The following is a 17,922-nucleotide window of genomic DNA, read 5'->3' as shown; positions in this document are numbered from 1 at the left end:
GTTTCCCATCGTTCCCGATCTGACGGCTTTTCATTTCACGCCGTTACCTCGGCAGTTTCTTCAGAAGCTCCTGAAAAATCAGATCAAGTATAAAGCGAGATTCAGCAGCATGCTGATGGAGTGCTGTTATTTTCAGATTAAATGCGTTGCTGTTTGTCTACATTATTTAATGCTGTAGAAATGATCAAAACTTCAGATTAAATATCTTTAGTTTGAGATTGGATGTAGAAAGTTCAAACAAATGCACCATTTCAATGCTGAGACGTGTCCAGTGTTCTCTGCCTCTCCTTGCGTCTTGTGCTCACTTCACCGTGCTCTTATTTTAGCGCCAAGGTGTTTACTCCGGCTGAGGGAGTGTGTGCACTTTCATTGAACAGGATTGGCTGGTGGTAGTTAAATGAATGTATGAATGGGCAGAGCATTTCAAATGAGGCTCCAGAGAGGAGAGCGAGTCGAGGCGCTGCCACGTCTGAAAGCTCAAGCCGCTCCACTCCGAGCGATGCAGCAAAGCGTTGTTGATTAGATCCCTGAAGGAACAATCCAGTCACATTGTGTTAGCTGGCACGTCAAAATATGTGGGGATGCAAGTTTGCAGTCTGTGGTTTCAGATTCAGCCGAGCCGCTCCCTTCAGTCGCTTTTCTCTTGTCTGTGCTTTTGTATTTTCTTTCCTCTGGTTATTAACGTGCTTCAAGACTGCAATCACAACACCGTCTGTCTCTGTGGTGGAAATGTACACTCGGTATTGATGACGGAGAAAAGCTATGGAAAGAAGAGGTTACAGTCACCGGGTTCATCAGTATAGCCAAGTCCTCTACAGTCAGGAATGAGCTTCTTAATAAATGCTCAGGTGAATGGTTTCAATCTGCTGCAGGTGCTTTCTCTGTTTTAACCAGTTTTTTTTTTCTCCCTTTGTTTCCTATGTAAATGACCAAAGGTCAAAGGTCATCTCACTTGGATGTCCATTTTGTTACCCTTATATTACATCTTGATGTAACGGCAAATTAATTCTCTGGTTATTTAGGACACAAACGTTCATGTTGCCCGTCTTGGCTTGCATCGGCCACTTGCAGTTATTGGAGGCCTTGACGTTCTGCTGCATTGAAAACTCGTCTGCTGGTCATCAGAGCCGGTCCCTTTTGGATTTAATGAGGTTGATTCTTATATTTTTGGTTTGGACTTTGTAATACGGTAGCACCATCCTCCTTGACTTGTGCATTAAAGCTGTTTTCTTTGCATGATGATTGATGAGTGGCAGAGCACATGATTCATTCAGTCATGTTTTGGCTTTCTGATAGTTGCTACTACTTTGATTTTCCTTGTCTCTCCATATTTTTGCACCAACAGATCTTGTTAATACCAATGACTGTCAATCTTCCTCTGGTGTGGCTGTTGCACAGACTTCTCTGTTTTAGCTTTTGGATTTCCTGATCTGAAATAAAATTTGATTGTATGAAACTATAATGACTGCTTTGATTCTTTTTTGCATTGCTGTTTGGATAATTTCCCTCATGCTGTAGATGTAGATATACAGGAACAGGTCTGCCCTCGACCCGGCTCGGCGTGGACCAGGATTCACCAGTGAAGAGAGCTCCTCTCCAGTGTGCCGGACGCCATTGAAGAGCTTTTTCCCAGCTCCTTAACAGATGAACCTGGACTCAGATCAGCGGCAGATAATAAATGACTTGCTTCGCTTCCTCAGTCTGCAAGGAACATGCAAGGAAGCTGCAGTTTAGGCATCACTGAACATGCCAAAAGGACAGTGCGCCTTGGTTTCAGAATTCCTGGATCATTCCACAGAGCCCGTCATCGTCACCCTTTGAAAATCTCTGATGGCCTTTGAAGAAGGTGGTTGCAGCTGGAAATGTCCGCCATATTCCAGACCGGGAGGCTTTTGTTGGTGAGGAATAGGTTAAGATTCCTCAGGAGCACTGTCATAAGACGGCGCCTGGCTGTGCATCACGTGTGGAGCGGATAATATCATTAGTAGATATGGTTGTCATTCAGAGGTTGTGTAGGTCGTACTGCCTAGTGGGCAGTAACAGTAACATCTTGTATTTAATATGGGGAAAACAGGCATTTGTTGTATTTAGATAAACAGTTATTTTGTTATTTTGCAATAGAAATAGCTGATAAATAGTATATTCTGTCAATAAACCTGCCAATATATATATATATATAATGTTTATGGTATCAATGCTATCGGCTATGTTAAACAAATATATATATATATATAATGGGAATCGAATGATTTTGCTTCCAACCTCGTGGTGATCCGATCCTCTTCATTTGCCCTCGAACTCTGTTTGTTACCCAAACGTACCGCCAGGTGGGGCACTAAGTAAAGGCATGAACAGTTTGCTGCTGTTTTACAGGCACAGAATAACAAAAGTCAGAGCTTCACGGTTTGGCAAAACTACAATCAAATAATTAAACTCAAATTAGGTGGATAATTCAAATAATCAAAGCTGTCGTTATCAAGATAACGCAAGAATTCACTTCATAAGGAATATAACTGGCATTACATGTCCTTTGATCGATTCCTTGAATTAGCAATCTAAATCTGTATCTTTCGGTTTAAAATCGATAAATATTGCTCTTCCCAGATTTGGCTATGTCGTGTCTTATAATAGATTGTAGTTACACGCGCGGCGCGTTACAGATCCTCATTCAGTGGTAATAAAGCCCTAGGCTTTCTCAGCGCTCGTTCTCTCCGTGCCCGCGCAGGTGTGGCTCTCAGGCTCGTGCCAGTCACCCCTCCCCCTCGCCTCCGGCTACAAACCCTGACTGCGCGCTCCCGTCCAGTAATTCATTCATTGAATTGAGGCTAAGCGGAAGCAGCGAGCTGCTCGAGGGGTCGATAAAGCAACTCTGCCCCAGGAAACAGAAGATATCCCTCCGCGAGCCACGTAAACGACAGGTAAAACGACTTTTGTCCATACATTTGGTTTTATTATGTACAACTTATCCCGCACTGTTTGGTTTAAAGACATACACGGCCATTGTAAAAGTTGTCCGTGGCTTTTAGGGTGTCGTGGTTATCAGAGCTAGCGGCTAGCGAGGTTAGCCCGCGATAGCTAGACTAGAGTTTCCTTCGGCCGACCTCATTTTCAGCGCCCCGGCGAGAGAGACCCGTGGTACGCCGAGTGCTGTAACTCCCGCAGCTGGGCTTCAGCACTGCGCATTGATCCAACCGTTACGCTGAACCGTAATGGTTGGAGATCCGGTCGAATTCAAACAATGAGCCCCCCGGGCTGGTCTGACCAGGCGGCTTCCCCACGGATCGGTGCCACCTCTTGAATGGCTATTGTGCTAGTTAAATATTCACTGAATGCTTTTCCTCCGGTGTTCTCCATAAAAATGTCCGGACTAGACATGGCACAAATTAATGATTCATTGTGTTGTGTTTAAACGAAAAAGCCTCCATTTCCTAATTTTGCTGATTTTTGTGACACGCCCGTAGCAGTCAGGCACACGGCCTATTTGAAGGGACTCGAGCTTTGCGGTTTCTCCTGTCATGTTTCAGCCTCTGTAAAGTCTTATTTTTACATTTGGGGGGGGGGGGGGGTCGTTTGGATTTGGGCCACCCACCCATTCTTCCACTGCGGACACACTAGCCATCTGTTGCCTGTGTGATGACGCCATCTTTCTGGGGACCCACCCAGTCGGGAGCTGATTTTTAACATGATGCTTGACCCAACACTGGAACCTCTCAAAAGAAACGCATAACTTTTATCGATCGTTTGTGTCGGCTAGTCAAATGGTCAAGGACGGATGTCAAAGAAAGGACTGAATGACCCTATTAGAATGTTATATATTTATTAACGACGGGTCTGACGGTGTTCTGTGTGTGAGTTGTACTTGGAGGCTGCGACAGCGAGCGAAAGCCGGTGGGTGTGGCAGCAGTATGCTTTTATTGTGTCGTTTGCCCAGGCTCGCATAAAAATGTGTGTGTTTGAGGAACATTTCAAGACGTAAAACCCCGTACAATGTGTAATCGCCGTACGGTGCCAGGACGGAAACAAATCATGCAGGATAAGCAGACTTGTTTGAACAGCCACGGGTAAAACCTTCATTCGATGTCTACGTGAAAAATCTGTCCTTCAAAGTCTCCTAATAATCAAAGGCCTTTGCCCTTTAGTTTGGCACAAAACCAGGAAAGACAAACCTTTTTTATTTTTAATGTCCTTTTCACGTTATTGGTATTATTCATCTGCCCACTGGAATGCACGTCAGGCGTTCAAAGAAAAAGTCTGTCTCAGAAACTGGTGTTAATCAGCCTGTAGTCGGTCGTCATGACGCTGGAGCTAACGCTTCACGCCAAGGACTCATTCTGGGGTGTTTCCCAGCGAAAACGCACAAGCTTTTTGATGCAACGTCGTCTTTTCCAAAGGACGTGCCGATGAATCATCAAGCACACATTAACCTTTTTTGATAACCCGTTGAACATTGTGTCATTACAAGGAAGCGAGCGAGGGAGAACACACAGTTCCTCAGAAATGGTCAACGAAACTCAGTAGTTTTGAGTTTTTGTTGAAAATGTAATGATGGATACAGAAGTAGGTTTAATTGGCAGACTCGCTGTTAAATATGGGGGGGGGGGGCGTTTTACAGGGTACGCAGCCATCTTTGAAGTTAAACTACAGATGAGGTGTATCAGAACATTTGCTCTGTTTATACACATTGTAATAAAGCGTACGTAGCATGCATTAAGCGTGTATCCTTGTCTGTACTTGTGTATCCTTCACTTGTGTGATTTCTTTAATTTTCTTATTTATACATTTTTGGGCCGTTAGATCTTGTTACATTTGGAAAGTACTCTTTATTCACTTTGAAAACCACCAAGTGTTTCATTGCACCTTCTGAAATAAACCTATCGACCTTTGTACATGAAAAGTAATCGGTAAATGATTAGCGCATTATCTACAATGATAATGATAATCTACAATGACACAGATTAATGCTGGCTGTCCACTTCCTAGAGAATAATGTTTGACTTTAGATCATTTCCTGATGGACTGCAACATCATTTGTTGGAAGAAGGACACATTATGTTCTTCGCCCATTTCAGCCATTAGTCAACCATTTTAAACATTGACCATACGGCTACCTTCAGGCTACGACTGCCCCCATTTTATGTCTTATCTCTCCCCCCCCCCCCCCCCCCCCCCCCCCAATGGAGAAGGGAATGGTCTAATCTTTTTTGACACAACTGTCCTACTTGGAGCATTCATCTATCATTTCCAGGGTGCTTGCAGCACCTCCCATTGGTTTGTTCTTCAGACAAAAAAAGGTCTAAATAAATTATAAAATGAAGCAATAACTGACGGTCTTTAAAATATCTGAAAGAACTGAAAATGTTTCGCAACGTCTTTACGATAATGACAGTCAAAGGCTTTTTTTCCCCTCCTTACCGCATTATCGCACAGCTCTAGTCAAATTTCCACAAGGAATGATCTCGCCGTGTTTCTGCCCCAGGAATAGAATTGGTTTGGTTTGGCTGATGTGTCCAGAAATATAATGGGTGTTAACCAACACGCTCCCTGACTGCGATTGAGATTCCAGACTGTGGAGGTAACGTTGAGACTGAACAGTGCTGCGTGGACTCGAAGAGAATGCGCCTTGATTTATTGCCTTTTTATGTGTTCCTTCTGTCGTAGCTGGTAAATACGCTGTGTGGGTGTGAAAGTTGTGTCTCTGAGCCCATGACAAATGGTGTGCTTTTGCCATTAAGTTGGTGAATAAAGTGATTGTGTCTGTTTCCATAACCGGCAACTGGAGCTGTTTGGACTGCTTCCTGTTCATGTACGAAGGGAAATCCTGTTTCATGTTTTGATCACGCTCTGTTAGAAGTAACACAACTGTGGTTCTTTTCAGTTGTTGGGTCACAATTTAACGGTCGCAAAGCTTGTGTGTTACATTGTGTAGGGAATGCAGTGGAGTTATACCTAGTTACTGTTTTTGGTGTCTTTTTGTAGAAAGTCTTTCTCAAATTTGAAGTGGTCTGAACTGCTGTCAGCCAGTGACAGAAGTCGGCGTGGATCTCGATTGCCCCAACTTCCCCTTTCAAAGTTTGGCAAGCTTTTTCTCAGACTCGCACTGACAAGTCTGTTGGGTCTTTCCAGATATAAATGTCTTGAACCTCAGATAAATCTCACTTCCCATTCGTGTGCGTCATGTTGTGTGTCGATCTATTAATGTCCGACGCCTGTATGTTGCTGTGTAATGACGGACCAGAATTCTAAAAAGTCCCCTCTCCGCCTCTTACCATGACGTTAACGTACATCACAGCCAGGGAATTTATCCTTTTTATTGTGGCGTCAACAGTTTTGTCATTCACACAAAACGAAAGAGTTCAGTTTGAGCTCAATCTTTAATTCAGGATGCAGTTGGCATAGAGAGAGTTTGTGATTTCAGGTTTGTGTCGACACACATTCTCAGCCCTTTCCTTTAAAAGTGCCCAAATGTGAGCTGGTGTCCTGCTTTTTTTTTTTCAGGCTTCTATCTTTAGATGAGGAAACCTCAACATTAAAGTCAAAAATATGATTGTTGCTGTTTGGAGATATTTTTCCGTTCGTCTTCCAGCACACTCTGAGAGTAACCTCAGTTTGGAAACCAGTTTCTATTTTCCTGCCATGATGTCTGGTATAGTTTGTCTTTGTTTGTTCTGAATTGGACTGTTCAATACTCTTCTGTAATGGCTGCCTGTCTGAATCTAATTCTTGCCATATTCTCTCTGCAATCGTCCGCTGTACCTTGTTCGACGTGTCTTCCTGTAGGGATGGCAGCCATCCGTAAGAAGTTGGTGATCGTGGGCGATGGAGCTTGTGGAAAGACCTGCCTTCTGATCGTCTTCAGCAAGGACCAGTTCCCTGAGGTTTACGTCCCAACTGTGTTTGAGAACTACGTTGCTGACATAGAGGTGGACTGCAAACAGGTGAGACATTTCAGTGATCCTATTATCAGCCTGTCCATCCTTAATGTGTGGTGCCTCTGGGTACAGTAATTTATTCCAGCCTATCTCTAATTCAGCGTGATTGTACCACACTATGCTTAATACACAGATGCGTTTTCGCTGATCAGAAGAGTCAGTCTGAATGCAAATTGAATCTGAATTCTGTGAATTATCTAAATTCTTTGAGAATTTTTTAGGGGGGGGTTGAGTACCTTATTTTTATTGTCATCGAAAATTAGCTTTTGTCAACTCAATTTCGCAATGTGTTTTCCGTGAACAGCAATATCAAATAACTTTAGCTTGTTTGATATTGGATTGGGGATTGTACAAATAAAATTTAGACCAATGACAATGCTCATAGCATTTCACTTCACAACTCATCAATTTCACTCCAAATAGGTTATTTGGGGTGAGTTGAATTACTGAAAAGCTCTCAGGTTCAGGGAGACATAGCCCCCTTCAGAACTCCACATCATTTGTTCAAAAATGATAGGTCAGCTGAAAACGCATGTTGCCGTGCCTGTGAACGTCACAGAACATCTTTTAGCAATGCTTCTTGGGCTGCTAGCAGGGCTGAATTTGTTCCCTTGGAGTTTTATCGTGCTCAGCACTTTAATTCTTCCTTCAAGGCAAAGTGAGCGAGTGTTGATAAAAATCTGCTGCGCCATTTTCACACATTCCTTCATATTCAACAGGCATCTACAGCCATTTTCTTTCTGCAAATTGCTTTCTTAAGCCTCACGACGGACCTTTGTAAAATGAAAGGTCAAATATTTGCGTGTTCAGTCGTTGCAATAAACTACAGTTGTGAGTGTCTTGTGTCTAATTTTATGCTGGTGGTTTCTCGTTCTGTGGCTGGAGACGAACACTCTGATAGTGTTCATGTGTGATTTCGATGTAAATATCCGCTGTATCCCAGAACATGGTGCCTGTTCATTGATGAGTCACTACTATTCTGGGAAACTGCAGCTCAAGACGTCTTTGTGGCTTAATGTTGGATCTTTTCTAGCCCTCTGCGCATCTGAGGAGGATGCCGTTTTCCCTAAATGTCTTGTTCTGGTTTACTTTCCCATAATAGCGCCTGGAGTGTCTCGCTAGGTCACTAAGTGCTTTAAGAGCTGGTTCACCACTGGAGGTGGTAGTTTCAGCTGTTTCTCAGGGTTGCATAAAACTGAGGGCCAAAAGCTCCAAATAAATGGGACTCGCAGTGATGCAGTGAGTCCAAATATGGAAGGGGACATCAACATTTTGAGTTGTTTTAGGGTTTTTGCGGTTGTAGTAGGCCTCAGATCACTGCACCGTTCCTGGTAGGACCACATTAAGAAAGCCACGGTAATTGTAGGTAGTTAGAGACCTTGACCTGGTTATTTAAGAATAAAAAGTGCACATTGTAGCAGTTGTGTGTCATTCAGCTGCACTACTTGTGTACTTCTTAGTTTATGGGCTGATTTAAACACAATCTCTGAACAGAATTTATATGGATGTTTTTCCTTCCTCCTCCTTCTCATTTTGCTTTCCTCTACCCCCGATTCATTTGTCAGGTGGAGTTGGCCCTGTGGGACACTGCAGGTCAGGAGGACTACGACAGGCTCAGGCCTCTTTCTTATCCTGACACCGATGTCATCCTCATGTGCTTCTCCATAGACAGCCCTGACAGCCTGGGTACGAACCACACCACACCCACGGAACCGCATTGAATACCCGCACAGCCTCTTTTTTTTTTTCTTATTATGCACGACTCCCCCTGTGTCCTATGTTTCGTCTTCAGAAGTAGCTAGTTTATGCATATTTTAAATTAAATTGTGGGATTATCTTGTAGGTGTTAGTCTAATCAGAATACTGTCGTATAAGCTGTCGTCGAGGTTCCATTGTCCGTTTCTGTGACAGGACAGAATGGCAGCATTTCCTTTGAGGGTGAAGGATTATTCACTTGATTACATACATTTCCTGTTTTTTAGGCGTCTGCATGCACAGACAATAAACAGTCGGCTGTTGCAAGGAAAGAATGGGTATAGTGCTGTTTGTGCGGCGCTGGAAAATATGCAAGCAATCTAATATTCCTGTATTCATCTCCGGTGACCGTTTAGCCCACATTGTTAAAATCAAAGTATATTTACGTTTACGCCTGTGCTGGAGCAGGCTCTGCACTGAACTTTGACCTGACAAAACATGAATGAATTTAAGACCTCTGGCAGTTGTTTCTGATTTATTCCGGAGGCTGTAGAATAATTTAAATTTTATAAATTCTGATACCCTGCTTCCATTCTAAAATGTTTTTTTTTAAGTGCGATCTATTGTTAACACTAGTGTTCAGCGCACATTCACAGAATGAATGAAAAGCAAACGAAATAATAAAGCTGAATCTAGAACAGTTAACTTCATTGCTAGTTACTGTGCGGGTGCAGGTACCGTCCGAGTTACGATCTGAGCGACGTGCAAAAACCCGTTCTGAATTGCATCCATTCCGACTTCCAGCCAGGTTGCTGGAGCCGAATAGTACCCGTATAATTCTCCTTGCTTTGAAACACATAGCTTCATTCATCTGATTGTACTGTGATTCAAAGACCGGCTGTCTCCGCTGTCAACAAATAAACACCTGATTTTCTGTCAAACTTGGTGAGAGGAGATTATCTTAAATCAAGGTATTTCAGGAGAAAATAATGCTGTAGCAGACTTTAAAAGGCTACGTAGTTGGATCAGAATGAAATCCACGTTACAAAGGGAAATCCTACCTCGTCCTCTCAAAGACTCTGCAGACACTCGCTGAATACTCAGCAGTGTTTCCCCTATCATAAATATTTAGGGGAGGGCCTAACACTAAAGAAAAAGCGTGAAGTAACATAACGTATACTCATCATTCCTGCAGAGGAAATGAGCAGCATCTGACTAAGACGCAATGTTGAGACCTATTTTGAAAATAGTTGTTAATCCATCCTGCGCTGGTCGTTTTTCCTTTCACAGAGAACATTCCAGAGAAGTGGACCCCAGAGGTCAAACATTTCTGTCCCAACGTTCCCATCATCCTGGTAGGAAACAAGAAAGACCTGCGCAATGACGAGCACACACGGCGAGAGCTGGCCAAGATGAAGCAGGTACTGCTTTATTGTTCTTCTGTACCCCTAGTAGTATGTATGAAGTATCCCTTTTTAAAATAACCAAAGTAGGAAAGCTGCGTGTATCCTGTTTGAAAATAAGTTATGATAATAAAATGACCTGTAACTTTAAGAAGAGCATCCATCTCAGGACGCAAATGAGGAACTTGAGATCGTCATAGTAGGGAGTATTTATGGATTTCTTTTCAGGTGTAATAAACAGAATAACCACAATAAAACTCGTGTAACGCGTTATGCAACAGGATATCGAGGTGAAAATCGTTGAAAGGGACACGCGTCTCTACAGAGATTACAATGCATATTTTAGTACGAGCGGTGATGTAAATGGAGGTCTTTGGTTTAGTATTACGATAGCGTTGTATTGTGTGACTATTGGTGCTCATTCCTAAAAAATGACAAACGCATGAAACTGCGCCGGTATCGGTGCAGCGCAAACACAACCAGAATACAGATGAGTCCTATGTGGACGGAATGCATCTGAACGTCTCTTTCTCCACGCACAAGCTCAAAGGTAAATTAGTTTCTGGCAGCGTGGAAAGAATCTTGCAGAGAAACGTGTCTGTTTACCTCGATAACCGTAAACTAACTAGAACATACCTCTTCTAAGGCTTCGTCTATTCAATGGAGAGAATTGTTCTAGTGCCTCTGGAATGCTCTCCGAAACGTTTTTGTGTACATTTGTCATTCATGCATTAACAGAGGGCTGATGCCCCCAAAGGACCATGGGGGGCGTGTTTGGTCCTTTTAGTGACATTGTAACCACATTTCCTACAAAGTGTTAACATTACTAGTGTATTTTGGGGATCTGTCTGGATAGAGACGAAACGGTTCTAAACCAAACTGTTGGTTTTCCCCTTCGCCCAATAGGAGCCCGTGAGGACAGAGGAGGGCAGGGATATGGCCGGACGAATCGCAGCGTTCGGCTACATGGAGTGCTCTGCCAAGACCAAGGACGGCGTGCGAGAGGTGTTTGAGATGGCCACCAGGGCGGCGCTGCAGGCCCGTCGTGGCAAGAAGAGCAGTAAATGTGTTCTGCTGTAAAGTGACCAACATTTGGACAGACTTCCTCTGGGCTATTGTACCGGGGGGGGGTGGGATTACTATATGGGTGCGGGAGGGAGGGGCAACAGTGCAGTAAAAGCCTGCCGCTGTAAACCGGCTGTATGGTGGACTGAATTCACCCTGGACTTGGGTTTGGGAGGTTATGATGGAGGGGTGGGCGGGTAGAAGGACCGATGGCAGGGCAGTAATGGGACGACTGCTATTGGCCTCGTTACGATGCAGGTGGGAAATTGACACCAGCCAAACATCCACACTGATAAAGATCCTTTCTAAAAATCGAGCTAATTGGGGGGGGGGGGGGGGGGGGGGGGGGGGTAGATCTCCTGGTGAATTATGGGATGTTGAAGTTGCTATGTTCAGTGTGGACTACGTAAAGCATGGTTTAGTTTCCTGCCTGAATGACTTGGCATTTGGGTTGGGGCAAACAGTCAGCACGTGAATGAGCAACAGCCACCAGCGCACTGGCCACGCCTGGAGCTCGGCGCTGTGTGGAGGTGGGCTGGAGGGATGGGAAGAGCGAAGCACAGGAGACAAAGCACTGCCAAAATGGTGCTCCCAACAAGAATCTGTCAGTCCCCAAGAGGATTCCTTCTTTTAAAGGCATTTACAGCTGCGGTGTTTGAGTTCTCCCGACCCCATGACGGACACGCTGGCCCGGCCCGTTGCAGCGTTCTCTCAAACAGGAACACAAATGCTCCGTTTGCGTATAAACTGCAGATGATTTCAGTTTCGATTGATATCAAATTTGACCTTTGTTTTGGTTGTAAAGGAAATGATTTTGTCTGTAAATCAAACACCGCCTGGCCTATAGCAGTGCTGTAGGAGGCTGTGCAGAAGTGAACATTAAAAGTAGCGGCGTAGTCTCGAGGCTACAAATTAAACTCTACCCACATTTTTGCCGAGGATGGGTTGGTCTACTTTAGGAGGTGATCATCTTTGCCCTGATGCTAAATTTCTTTGGGCTGAATTTAACCGTGTCTCTGCTGGGTGACAGTGGTAGCTTCCTGCCCTGCAGAGGGCAACCTGAGCTAGCTCTGCTCCCATCCCTTCCCGTCCCTTCCCACACAGCCGGTTGCTGGTCCTCATCGCCTCCAGGTTTCAGACCAGGACAAAAGAACAAGGGGAGGGGAGATTTGTTTACATGCACATTACTGATGCCCATATTTGGGGATGAGCAACCATTATTTATCCTTAGTTAATGTTTGAGGGTTACAAACGTGCCTGGGTTTAACCATATGTATCCCTGCCTTATTGGTGTTCTGTTGGTACCTGCTTTAACAATTAAAAGGAACATCCCAACCTTTATATCCGGAATGTTGTGCAGGGAATTGCAGGAATTAGTCATGTTGGGAAGCCCAGTGAGCATTAAGCATGTGCGTTGTTGGAATTGTTTTAATTTGGGTCCTTTGGGTTGCCGTAAAAAAGTGGTTCAGGAAGGCCAGTGATGTTTTGGATTTATCTGCCAGAAGCCTTCCCTGACTCTCTGCGGCCAGACTCGAGCTCTCCCGACCGTTTTGTCGCCTCCTGTTCTTTCTGGCCTCCAGGGAGGAGCCTCTTCCAGTAACCTGCTCTTGTTGTTTTTATACTTTATTTCCTGCTTTTAAAGAAGTCAAATATGTTATGTCAGTATTTAAAATAAGAGCCGGAAGACGAGGGGACTGATTATGTGTTGTTGCTTTAGTTTATGATTCTTGTGTGCTTTAGCTGACTTTGCTGATTTTGTAATTGGTTCTGAATCGCCGTCAGTCACTCCTGTCTGATGCTGTTTTCGGACAGTCTGGAGCGTCGCTAGGACCACACCCTAGCTCTTCTGTTTGTTTTCACACAAACTACAATGAAAAGAGAATCACATTTATGTCTCCCGATCATGTACAAATTCTGATTTCTACATTTTATTGTATTTTTAAATCCTTAATTTGGATGATGAACCAGTGATGTAAACAAAGGAAGTGGAAAACCGGGCAGTCTGTAAATATGAGATGTGGGTTTGTTCATACTGGATATACAAACACGCACGGGACTGGAAACTGTATTTGTAAACTAGCTCTGGTTTGTGTAATAAATTACTTTCTCTAATGCTTTAGGTCCTATTCATTGTGGTCTCAGTGGGGTGATGGGGAAGAGCTCTCAATTTCAATCAATACACATGAAGAATGAATGAATGATTGCTGCTTTGTCTTCAGCCTCAACGCCGGTACAAGTAACACAGTGAGGAATTGTCAGTCAAGTTAGGAGGGAAGATGAAAAATCATTTTCAATTAAAGCTGAAGAATATACAGTATATTAATCAAAACAATTGCGGGTAATGTTCATTTTTCATTTTCTTAACTGCTTATCTTAAGTTTGAGGGAGGATTTGAACCCAGGACCTTCGTGCTGTTGATTCTTTGGAATATTTAATATCATACACATCAGAAAAGCACTATATAAGACTAACGCATCATCATTATTGTCATGTGGCCTTTTACTTAAGAAACAAAAACAATTTATCATCTCCACAGGTGAGTAGAACTAGAACCATTAAGAGAATTTCTGGCTGAACACTAAGCACCAGCACACCGCTAAGAAAAGCAGCCAGCAGTGTGGCAGGTCGGCGCTGCAGGAGGAAGGAGCGTGTGGGATGTTAAATCGAGGCGGTTTCAGCCTGTGCGGGGTGATGCTGGATGTTGCGGAGGTCTACGGAAAAGCACGGAACTATTGAGTTTAAATCCAAGAATAAACTGGATTATGTGTGAGTTGGGATGAAACAGGAACCGACAGTGAGCCGGACTTTTAGGAACATACATTTGGCCATATGAAGTCTTTTCCACATGCAGCACAGATCTCACACTTTCTAATATATATATAGCACATAAAACACATCCTCTATACTATACACATCCTCTATACTAGAGGATGTGTTTTATGGGGTCTATATCTCACCTGCTAGCATGTTCACCCAAAATAACTTATTATTTTAAAAGTGAAGTGAGGTGCAAGAAAGACATGTATCTTCTTTTTTGGAATATTTAAAACCTGCTATTTCTTTAATCTATGCGAGTATGTTTCTGTTATTTTCTTGCATACATTTCAAATCACTGGCCGCACTCTTCATATCCATCTCCTCATATTAAACAATGTGGGTGAGCTAGATACAGTTATAAGCCTTGATACAAGGGATAGGAGGAGGACGAGGGGAAGGGACAGTATACGAAAAAATGGAATGGGTAGATGGATAACAGCCGAGAGCTTCCAAATGAATGGATTACAGGAGGCACGGTGGATGGATTTCAGAGGAAAGAATCTGGCCTGTTTTTCTGACTGAAAATGGCTGATTGAAAATGCAAAGAAGGAACAAGCAAGGAACACGTTGGTGGCCTCCGGCGATGGAGCTTCTCCGTACGCCACTGTAAGGCGGTCCAGGACATCTGGCCTCCAACAGAAGCCACTTCCAGATACTGAGGCCATTGGCTTCCAGGATCTGTTTCTTCATTCCTTCATTTCCAGATTTAGTGCTTTTCCCGACCATGTGAAGAACATAATGTTGTTTTTAAGTGTTAAACTGCTGATATCCATGTTGCTTCACTCTGATCAGGCGCTACAGACTGGCTTTCACCTCTCACTGGAGTTAATGGAACATTAGACTCAAATAGAATGAGCATGCTATGCTAGACACAAAAACACTGGTTTAAATAGAAGACGTTCACATGGGATTAGCAATTAATTGGAAATACAAGGAGCTACGGTTATAGTTGGAAGCAACTTGACCACCATTGTGCTTTTATGAATATATTAACCATCTGTTTGCAATAACTAAATTAAACAAGAACAAATAGATCAGGGGTCGTCGGCAACCTAAATACGCCTGGCACGCGAGGGTATTTATGGTACTTTGACACGCGAAGAGGCAAAAAATATTAATTATTAAAATTAATATTTTATTGTATTTAACGCCTCACAAGAAACAGAGCGCACTGCGCATTTGCGGAAGTGATCAGCTTTGAGTCAGCGCGTCACCTAAGGCTCTGTGTTTCAGTTGACTATCTTGCAGCGTGATTTTGTTAATAAAGTTAATTTTAAAAAGACTATTGAGGAGCATAATTTTGTTCATAAAGTTCATTAGAAAAAGACTATAGCAGCGTGATTTTGTTAAAGTTCATTAGAAAAAGACTATCAGCAGGATGCTTTTGTTAATAAAGTTCATTAGAAAAAGACGATCAGCAGGATGCTTTTGTTAATAAAGTTCATTAGAAAAAGACTATCTAGCAGCGTTGATTTTGTTAATAAAGTTAATTTACAACAAAAAAAGACTGTCTAGCAGTTTTTGCAAGTTAACCTGGTTCCAGTCATTCTTTCAAACATGGTTGGACAAAGGATTATGGATTTATTTCAAGAGGACCAGGCAATATGCACCCTTTGCTGTGAACGTGTGCGGCGGCATTTTGAGACTAAACACAAAATAAACTTTAGAGATGAGCCGGATAAAACGGAACGCTTGCCTGTTAAAAACCAGGCAACAAGGGGAGTTATAAGATTTCTCACTGCATAGCAAAACATGGAAAACCATTCTCTGACGGAGAATGCATGAAGGAGGCTTTCCTATCGACTGCGGTAAGTTCTGTGTGTGTCCTACACAACACTGATTCATAGATGTGCACTATTACATTTAGCGGCCAACTAAGGCACTTGGTAGTTCAGTAAACATGTTTAAGTACTGCAAAACACTGTAAAAGATCATTTACAAATTATTTTATTAAAGAAGTAAGGGATGGCACTTCGGGCTTGAGTATATTGGAGAGTAGCACGTGTCATGAAAACGGTTGCCTGTCCCTGAAATAGATCAACAAGACAAGATAATCTGTCTCACATTTAAGACTATACTTTTAATCAGTATACGTAGAATTAATCAATCCCCTAAATCGCATCTCTCATGAGAAAACACATTTGTAGATTCGATGTTGTTCAATCACTAATCGAGAGACTTTGCAGAACAGTCCCAAAGCTTCCTGTGTGAAGGCTGAAATCTACCGCAGGGCTGCATGAGCCATCCACGAAACGTTCACTGCGACTGAGCAGAAAGCCCAGGAAAAGTCAGTTCCAGTATGCTAAAGCCATCTGGGTGGGGGGGAACAAAACAACACAGACATTTGGAGATGATGTTCTGTGAAATTATGAAATAAATCTGTAATTTGGGGGCCTATGGGTCTGGAGGATGAAGAACGAAGCACATGCTGAAGCACATCTTTGAGTGTAAGATGGATTCCATCAGGGAGGAGGAGCTCCGAGAAAGAAACGCCTCTCCATCTGTGAGGAAACTGGAAGGTTGTCATTTGATGTTACAAAGGACTGTGATCCCAAACATTCCTGAAAGTCCATCAAAGGCATTGGCTTCAGAAAATGTTCCGAGTCATTCTGGAGAGGCTGCCATATGATTGAATTCAGGCAAATATATATATATATATATATATATATATATATATATATATATATATATATATATATATATATATATATATATATATATATATATATATCTGGGGAGTTGAAGAAGATGGTTGCAGCCTATAAACCTGCAGGAATATTTCTGAAATGGAGGATCTGGTCCAGGAGGAATGGGCTGCAGGAAGCTGCTTCCTGAGGCTGTGCATAGCAAAGAACTAAAAACACTTTAATCAAGAGATTCAATTATTTAGAGATTTCAGTCTCATTTATTATATATTATTAAGGAAACCACTTGCATGATCTGTTTTTTTGGGCTATTTAAACTTTTCTGGTTTATTGATTAACAGAATGTTTCAGCTTTAAACCTAAAATAATGTTTGTAAAAACAATTCCCTTTCCATTTACACACCAGTTATAACTGATAGACAGCATTCACAGTGAAGCTTACTGTCTGTCACATGTCTTGATTATTCAAAGCTCATTATTTGTGTGCAAAACTTTGCTTTGGGGAAGAACTCGGTCTAAAAGGGAGACGCTCCCGGAGAGAAGGAGGAAGGAAGCGCGTCGCTGCCTCCTCCACCCAACACTGACGGCTGGGCGTCGGCGCGTAAAGGAGAGCCAGCCTGTGAACCAACACTTGCGTCAGGGCTGCACTGAAAGGAGGTGCCATTAACTCCTTCTCTCCTTCTCTCCTTCTCTCCTTCTCTCCGTCTCCCTCCCGCGGCCGCCGGCCGAGAGGAGAATCACGCAAAGCAGCGAAACGGCTGGCTTTATATACCGTCCTATTTTTAGCCCCTTTGGAGCGCAACTATATTTCACCAATATCAGCTCAACACCCTTTCCGATTTGTCCAATGGGATAAAGAAGAAGAATGAAGAACCTGACCAATGGGAGGGCGCTATTGGACAGGGGGGCGGGGCGGGCTACACGAGAACCTATCATCATTTAATTCGGTAATCTGCATCGAGCGAGGGCGGAGAGAGAGAGAGCTCTGGTTTATTTATTATTTCAATTTAATTAAATGTCTAAAGCGTCATCTCATTTTTGTGTAAAGCCTGGTTGTAGTCATTGTAATTGTGTTTATGCATTATACTTTTTATACTCATATATTACACTGTCTGGATGTAACATGACTACCGGTACTCTAAAAGGGTTCATGTACATGCAATATTTTCCCAGACTACGAGATTCTAAAATTAAGGAGACCTGCCTTCTTTCCGCAATTTTCTTTTTTACAATGAACTTCAGTTATTTATTTATGTATTTATGTATTTATCGGGCTGCTACTACAGTATAACTACTACTGGGTAGTGATGGGTTAATGATACCTCAAGGAGCGTATTGACACATTACGTGTCGACACTGTGTTGACAC

The 17,922-nt window shown here is 42.9% G+C and overlaps 1 protein-coding gene across 2 annotated transcripts; it reads left to right on the top strand.

The window, feature by feature from the left end:
- The first annotated feature begins 2,864 nt into the window (after window positions 1-2,864).
- LOC137913877 (rho-related GTP-binding protein RhoA-B-like) lies at window positions 2,865-11,133 on the top strand. Of its 2 annotated transcripts, XM_068757497.1 has the most exons (5): window positions 2,865-2,918; window positions 6,778-6,935; window positions 8,495-8,615; window positions 9,915-10,045; window positions 10,934-11,133. In XM_068757497.1, exons 2-5 carry the CDS (start codon window positions 6,780-6,782, stop codon window positions 11,105-11,107), a joined length of 582 nt encoding a protein of 193 aa, XP_068613598.1. In that variant the 5' UTR covers window positions 2,865-2,918; window positions 6,778-6,779; the 3' UTR covers window positions 11,108-11,133. The 2 variants fall into 2 exon arrangements, with proteins under 2 accessions (XP_068613598.1, XP_068613599.1); XM_068757498.1 differs by lacking the exon at window positions 2,865-2,918 and having other exon boundaries at window positions 6,765-6,935.
- The last annotated feature ends 6,789 nt before the right edge of the window (window positions 11,134-17,922 follow it).

This window comes from Brachionichthys hirsutus, unplaced genomic scaffold (assembly GCF_040956055.1).
Source record: "Brachionichthys hirsutus isolate HB-005 unplaced genomic scaffold, CSIRO-AGI_Bhir_v1 contig_304, whole genome shotgun sequence".
NCBI classification, from domain to species: Eukaryota; Metazoa; Chordata; class Actinopteri; order Lophiiformes; family Brachionichthyidae; genus Brachionichthys; species Brachionichthys hirsutus.
Note: the sequence above shows the minus strand (reverse complement) of the source record. Positions and strands in the feature narration are given on the sequence as shown.